The sequence below is a fragment of the Hypanus sabinus genome, chromosome 15 (assembly GCF_030144855.1).
Source record: "Hypanus sabinus isolate sHypSab1 chromosome 15, sHypSab1.hap1, whole genome shotgun sequence".
Classification (NCBI taxonomy): Eukaryota; Metazoa; Chordata; class Chondrichthyes; order Myliobatiformes; family Dasyatidae; genus Hypanus; species Hypanus sabinus.
The window spans coordinates 87,116,231-87,124,228 of NC_082720.1; the positions used below are offsets into that span (position 1 = coordinate 87,116,231).

The following is a 7,998-nucleotide window of genomic DNA, read 5'->3' on the forward strand; positions in this document are numbered from 1 at the left end:
CTATCCTGAGGCAGTGCCTCCTAGACTCCCCCACCATGGGAAACATCCTTTCCACATCTACTTGGTCTTGGCCTTTCAACATTCGAAATGAGATCCCCCCTCATCCTTCTAAATTCCACCGAATACAGACCCAGAGCCATCAAATGTTCCTCATATGATAACTCTGTCATTCCCAGAATCATCCTTATGAACCTCCTCTGATCCCTCTCCAATGCCAGCACATTGTTTCTTATATTCCAGACCTCTTGAAATGAATGCTAACATTGTATTTGCCTTCCTCATCCCTGACTCTACCGGCAAGTAAGCTTCAGAATGTTCTGCACACGGACTCCAAAGTTCCTTTTCATCTCAGAGTTTTGGATTTTCTCCCTGTTTATAAAATCATCAAATATCAAAGTGCATGACCATGCATTTTCCAACATTGTATTTCATTTGCCACTTACTTGCCCATTCTCCTAATCTGTCTAAGTCCTTCTGCAGCCAATCTGTTTCCTCAACACTACCTGCCCCTCCACCAATCTTCGTATCATCTGCAAACTTGGCAACAAAGCCATCTATTTCATCATCTTAATCACTGGTAGACGGCATAAAAAGAAGCGGTCCCAACATCAACCTGTGGAACACCACTATTCACAGGCAGCCAATCAGCCAATGCTCTACCATGTTAGTAACTTTCCTGTAATACGATGGGCTCTTAACTTGGTAAGTAGTCTCACGTGTGGCAGCTTGTCAAAGGCCTTCTGAAAATCCAAATATACAACATCCACTGCATTCCCTTTATCTATCCTACTTGTAATCTGCTCAAAGAATTCCAACAGGTTTTTCAGGCAGGATTTTCCCTGAAGGAAACCATGCTGACTTTGTCCTATCTTGCCCTGTGTCACCAAGTACTCCATGACCGCATCCTTAACAATTATCTCCAACATCTTCCCAACCACTGTGGTAAGGCTAACTGGTCTATAATTTCCTTTCTCCAGCCTCCCTCCTTTCTTAAAGAGTGGAGTGACATTTGTAATTTTCCAGACATCTGGAACTATGCCAGAGTCCAATGATTCTTGAAAGATCATTACCAATGCCTCCACAATCTCTAACGCTACCTCTTTCAGCACCCTAGGGTGCAGTTTCTCTGGTTTGGGTGACTTATGTACCTTTAGGTCTTTCAGCTTTTTGAGCACCTTCTCCTTGCAATAGTAACTGCACCCTCACACCCTCCAACATCTGGCACACTGCTGGTGACTTCCACAGTGAAGATTGATGTAAAATACTCATTTAGTTCATCAGCCATCACCCATGTCTCCATTACTATTTCTCCAGCCTCATTTTCTAGCAGTCCTCTATTCACAATCATCTTTCATTTATTTTTTTATTTCTTATGTGCTGGAAAAAAGCTTTTTCTATCCACTTTGATATTGTTTGCTAGCTTGCTTTCATATTTCATCTTCTCCCTCCTAATGATTTTTTAGTTGCTCTCTGTAGGTTTTTAAAAGCTTCCCAATCCTCTGTCTTCCCACTAATGTTTACTTTGTTGTATGCCCTCTCTTTTGCTTTTATAATAGCTTTGACTTCCCTTGTCAGCCAGAGTTATACTATTTTGCCATTTAAGTATTCTTTGTTTTCGGAATACATAACCTGCATCTTCCTCATTTTCCCCAGAAAAGCACGTCATTGCTGCTCTGACATCATCCCTGCCAGCATCTTTTTCCAGTTTACTTCACTGTAATTTCCCTTACTCCACTGAAATACTGCTACGTCAAACTTTACTCTCTCCCTATCAAGTTCCAACTTGAACTCAATCATATTATGATCACTGATTCCTAAGGGTTCCTTTACATTAAGCTCCCTAAACGCCTCCGGTTCATTATACAACTCCTCACTTTTTTAATGTATATTATTTCTGTTTTTGCACGTTTTTTAATCTATTCAATATACGTATACTGTAATTGATTAACTTATTATTTTTCCTTCTACATGATGTATTGCATTGAACTGCTGCTGCTAAGTTAACAGATTTCATGACACATGCCGGTGATAATAAACCCGATTCTGATTCTTTTAGATTTCTGCATCGCTAACGCACTGATACTCACCATGCTGACTGCAATTGTGTCCTGTCATCTGCTTGCCCTACCTGACAGTCTGGCTGTATGTTATCTTTTTTTTACCATCCATCCTATCTGGAGTCCTTTCATTCTGGCTCCCACGTCCTTGCCAAATTAGTTTAAACCCTCCCCAACAACTGTAACTGTATTGGTCTCCCTCGGGTTCAGGTGCAACCCGTCACTTTTGAACAGGTCACACCTCCCCTAGAAGAGATCCCAATGATCTAAGAACCTGCACCAGCTTCTCAGCCGCGCATTTATCTGCCAAATCATCCTGTTTCTACCCTCACTGGCGCGTGGCACAGGTAGCAATCCAGAAATTACTACCCTGGAGGTTCTGCTTCTCAGCTTTCTGCCTAGCTCTCCAAATTCTCTTTTCAGGACCTCATTGCTTTTCCTTCCAATGTCATTGGTATGTACCAAGACATCTGGCTGCTCCCTCTCCCTCTCCAAAATGCTGTGGATGTGTTCTGAGATGTCCCAGACCTGGGAGGCAACACACCATTCAGGTGTCCCGTTCACGTCCACAGAATCTCATGTCTGGTCCTCTGATGATTGAGTCCCCTGCCACTACTACTCCCCCTTCTCCTTCCTTCCCTTTGTACACCACATACCCATGTTCAGTGCCAGTAACTTGGTGTCTGTGCATTCCCCAGGAGGTCATTCCCCACAGTATTCTCATTATTGAGAGGAATGGCCACAGGGGCACTCTGCGCTTACTGCCTACTTATTCACTGTCCCATTTCCTCTCCTGAGTCACCCAGCTACTCGCCTCCTGCAAAGTAGGAGTGACTACTTCCCTGTAACCCTGATCGATTATCTCCTCACTCTCCCGTACAAGCCGAAGGTTATCCAGCTGCTGTCTTCTGATCCCTAACATGGTTTTCAAGGAGCTGAAGCCGGATGCACTTCACGCAGGAGTAGTTCCCCCGGAGACTCTGTGTCTCCCAGTTCTCCAACATCTAGCATGAGGAACACACGACGGCCATTTAAACTGTACTGAGTACCCCTGTCACAGTAAGGAAACGGGAAACTTAACAGAAACTTACCTGGACAAGTCACCCAGAGTAAATGCCTCTTCCGAGCCGAAGCCTCCTTTGAACCAAAGTCTGACACTCCTACGCTCACCACTGGCTCACTCCCAACAATGGGTACTCTGCTTGGCCATCATCAGAGGCCCCACCACCCAGGGCATGCTCTCTTCTCGCTGCTGTCTGTCATCAGGGAGAAGGTACAGAAGCCTCAGGACTCACACCGCCAGGTTCAGCAACAGTTATTACCTCTCATCCATCAGGTTCTTAAACCAGAGGGGATAACTTCACTCACCCCATCACTGAACTGTTCCCACAACCAGTGTACTCACTTTCAAGGACTCTTCATCTCATGTTCTTAATATTTATTGCCTATTTATTTATTTTTATTATTATTATTTTTCTTTAGTATTTGCACTGTGTTGTTTTTTGCACATTGGTTGTTGTCCATCTTGTTGGGTATGGTCTTTCATCGATTCTACAGTGTTTACTGAGTGTGCCCACAAGGACGTGAATCTCAGGGTTGTATGTGTGACCTATATGTACTTGATAATAAACTTACTTTGAACTTTGAGAACATCTGAACTAATGTCAGGATCTGAGAGTATTGACGATGCACTTTACAGCTTTTTCAAGCAGATCTGATCGGTAGGAACAGTGTGCAAGATGAGCTTTTCACTCTATCTCAGTACATGGGACAATAACAAACCAATTCCAAACATCACAGTCAGAAATTTCAACAGTTCATTCCCTCTCCACAGACGCTGCCTGACCTGCTGAGTTCCTGCAGCATTTTGTGTGAGTTGCTCTGGATTTCCAGCATCGGCAGAATCTCATGTCTTTGCAATTCCATTTGCAACTGCTGATATTAATGTTATCAGTGTGAGTGATTGAATACTCTTTATTGTGTTCTTTGTAGGCTCTGCTTGAAGCCCAGAATCAGCTTCGGGTCCATGTTCCGAACTTCACCTTCAATTTGGGATTCTCTGGGAAGTTCTACTACACTGGTGGGTCTTACAACTACTGTGCCGTTAGATGCAGCATGGTAGCAAGGTGATCAGTGCAATGCCATAGCACCAGCCCTTGGTGACTGGGGTTCAGTTATGTACGTCAAACTGCCTTTTTACTGGGCGTCTCTGGAAATGTGGTTCGTTAGCCCCTCACTGAGCCCACGGTGAGAAACCTCCCCCTTTCCCTGGCTTCATACATCTAATGTGTCTATGACTTTGGCCGGCCAAATCTGTGAGATTGCGATGTCTCGCCCACCCAGACCGTGGTTTGTGAGAATACTGTGTGACTTCCTGCCCCGTAATAGCCAGTCAGCATGAAATAACAGATCGCACACTGCATAAAGCAGTATATTTGTGAACGTTAACTTAACCAAAGAGTTAGTAAAGAAAAGAAAGAAAGCAAAAGGGCCCATTGTAATTAAACGGTGAAATATGCACAGGCTGGAGCTCAATTCTCCCAAAATCCGTATTCACCAATCCGCAACAGACCTCCACGCCTGGGCTCCATCAAATCGTGCTTCCCCACCAGATCGAATCCTATGACCAGTTCTCTCCAACATCTCCCGTTGAACAAAGACAAAGAGCCAGCACCGATTTCAGTCACAAAACCCCCCCCCCCAGCCTTCTCCAGAACCTTCTTCTCGTTCCAGCATCCTGACTGGATGGCCCACATCCCTAAGCACCCGTTCTCTCCCACAGTAATCCAAACACTGCGTCTACAGAAAGACCATTACATGTAATAACCTACAACATTAGCAGTAAAACCTTACCAGGGCAGTACGTATGTAGAGTTAAGGCAACACACACAAAATGCTGGAGAGTGTGTTGCTCGGATTTCCAGCAATCACAGATTTTCTCTTGTTTGTATGTATTTAACGCAGAGATTTATAGATCCTTGATTAGTCAGGGCATGAAGGGCTACGGGGAGAAGGCAGGAGGTTGGGGCTGAGAGAGGGACGTGGATCAGCCATGATGAAATGGCAGAACAGACTCAATGGGCCAAAGGCCTAATTCAGCTCCTATACTTCTTACAGACATTAGCAAGAATTGAACCAGGGTCACTGGTGTTGCAATAGTATTACACTAACCACTACACTGCCTTGCCTCCCATTGGAGTGATTTTGTGATGGATTAGCTTTTTCCGAGACTCAAACTGACTGTCACGTCACTTTGAGAGAGGCGCTATGCAAATGTATATTGCTGCATGTTGCGACTCCACTAGGAGTTCTGTTAACTGTGGGTCTGTCTTTGTTTAGGAACTGACGAGGAGGACAAGGGGGACAACCTGCTCCTGTCCAACGTGAAGGAGTTCTGGTGGTTCCCGCACATGTGGAGCCACATGCAGCCACACCTCTTCCACAACCAGTCCGTACTAATCGAACAGATGCTCCTCAACAAGCAGTTTGCAGTGGTGAGTTCAAGCAGAACAGCGAAAAGCTCGCTGTTTTAATTTCTCCAGCTGCATCGTAAAATTTGCAATTTAAATTCAGTGGGCACCTTACTACTTACCCTCCTGCACCTAATAAAGTGGCCACTGAGTGTACGTTCATGGTCTTCTGCTGCTGTAGCCCGTCCACTTCAAGGTTCATCATGTTTCGCATTCAAGGATGTTCTGCACACCACTGTTGTAGCACGTGGTTACTTGAGTTACTGTCACCTTCCTGTCAGCCTGAACCAGTCTGGCCATTCTCCTCTGACCTCTCTCACTGACAAGGCATTTTCACCCACAGAACTGCTGCTCACTGGATGTTTTTTTTTGTTTTTTGCACCAGTCTCTGTAAACTCTAGAGACTGTTGTGAATGAAAATCCCAGGAGATCAGCAGTTTCTGAGATACTCAAACCACCCCGTCTGACACCAACAATCATTCCACGGTCAAAGTCACTTAGATCACATTTCTTCCCCATTCTGATATTTGGTTTGAACAACAACGGGTGTACCTGATAAAGTGGCAGTTGAGCATAAAAGGTGACGGGTGAAGACATCCAGTCAGCATGTTACTCTAATGAACTGATTGTTATCCTGTCCCCAAAACCACACTGAAATGAGTTTCAAAAGCAGACTCCTCCCGTCTCCCAGTTGATGGTGTATGGAAGGAGCTGCCAGAGGAAGGGGAGTAGGTGGAAACAATTATTACATTTGGAAGACATTTGGACAGGTAGGTGGGTTGGAAAGGTTGAGTGGTACAGTGGCTATAAAAGATTTTCACCCCCCCACCCTCTTGGAAATGTTCATGTTTTATTTTTTTACAACATTGAATCACAGTGGATTGAATTTGGCTTTTTTACAGCTGATCAACAGATAAAGACTGTTTATGTCAAAGTGGAAACAGATCTCTGCAAAGTGATCTAAATTAATTACAAGTATAACACACAAAGTAATTGATTGCATAAGTATTCACCTCCTTCAAATCAGTATTGAGTAGAAGCACCTTTGGCAGCGATTACAGCCTCCAGTCTGTGTGGGTAGGTCTCTATCAGCTTTGCACATCTGGACACTGCAATTTTTCCCCATTCTTCTTTATAGAACTGTTCAAGATCTGTCAGATTGCATGGGTATCATAAGTAAACAGCCCTTTTCAAGACAAGCTGCAAATTCTCTATTGGATTAAGTTCTGGCCTCTCCAGGATATTAACTTTGTTGTTTTTAAGCCATTCCTGTGTATCTTTGGCTTTATGCCTGGGGTCATTGTCTTGCTGGAAAACAAATCTTTTCCCAAGTCTCAGTTCCCTTACAGACTGCATCAGGTTTTCCTCCAGGATTTCCCTGTATTTTGCTGCATTCATTTTACTCTCTACCTTCAGAAACCTCTGAGAGCCCATTGCAGTGAAGCATCCCCACAGCGTGCTTCACGGTAGGGATGGTGTGTTTTTGATGATGTGCAGTGTTCAGCTTATGCCAAACATAGTGTTCACTCTGATGGCCAAAAAGCTCAATTTTGGTTTCATCATCCATAGAACATTCTCCAGCTGACTTCAGAGTCTCCCACATGCCTTCTGGCAAACTCTAGCTGAGATTTCATGTGAATTTTTTTTCAGCAGTGGCTTTCTCTTTGCCACTCCTCCATAAAGCTGTGACTGGTGAAGCTCCCGGGTAACAGTTGTTGTATGCGCAGCCTCTCCCATCTCAGCCACTGAAGCTTGTAACTCCTCCAAAGTAGTCATAGGTCTCTTGGTGGCCTCCCTCACTAGTCCCCTTCTTGCACGGTCACTCAGTTTTTGAGGACGGCCTGCTCCAGGCAGATTTACAGCTGTACCATATTCTCTCAATTTCTTGATGGTTGACTTAACTGCTCTCCAAGGGATATTCAGTGACTTGGAAATTTTCTTGTATCCATCTCTTGACTTGTGCTTTTCAAGGAGTTGTTTGGAGTGTTTTTGTCTTCATGGTGTAGTTTTTGCCAAGATACTGACTCACCAGCAGTTGGACCTTCCAGATACAGGAGTATTTTTACTACAATCAATTGAAACACCTCGACTGAACACAGATCTCCATTTAACTAATTATGTGAATTCTAAAAACAATTGTCTGCACCAGCAATGATTTAATGTGTCAAATTAAAGGGGATGAATACTTCTGCATATCAATTATTTTGTTTTATATTTGTAATTAATTTAAATCACTTTGTAGAGATCTGTTTTCATGTTGACATGAAAGAGTCTTTTTCCGTTCAGTGTTAAAAAATAAACAAATTAAATCCACTGTGATTCAACGTTGTAAAATAACATGAAACTTCCAAGGAAGGGGGTTGAATACCTCTTGTAGACACTTTATATGGGCCAAACACATGGTAATAAATAGCAACAACAGGAATACCTTTTTAGAGCACTCAGGTACTTTACAGTGGAATCAAATTACC

The 7,998-nt window shown here is 43.7% G+C and overlaps 1 protein-coding gene across 7 annotated transcripts in view; it reads left to right on the plus strand.

Moving 5' to 3' along the window:
• Window positions 1-7,998, plus strand: part of ndst1b (N-deacetylase/N-sulfotransferase (heparan glucosaminyl) 1b) — a 216,851-nt gene that overhangs the window by 147,488 nt on the left and 61,365 nt on the right. For all 7 annotated transcript variants that reach the window (XM_059990680.1, XM_059990674.1, XM_059990679.1 and 4 more), the window contains 2 exons: window positions 4,050-4,137; window positions 5,397-5,551. In XM_059990680.1, coding sequence (XP_059846663.1) covers window positions 4,050-4,137; window positions 5,397-5,551 — 243 coding nt within the window. The remainder of the gene's footprint in view (window positions 1-4,049; window positions 4,138-5,396; window positions 5,552-7,998) is intronic.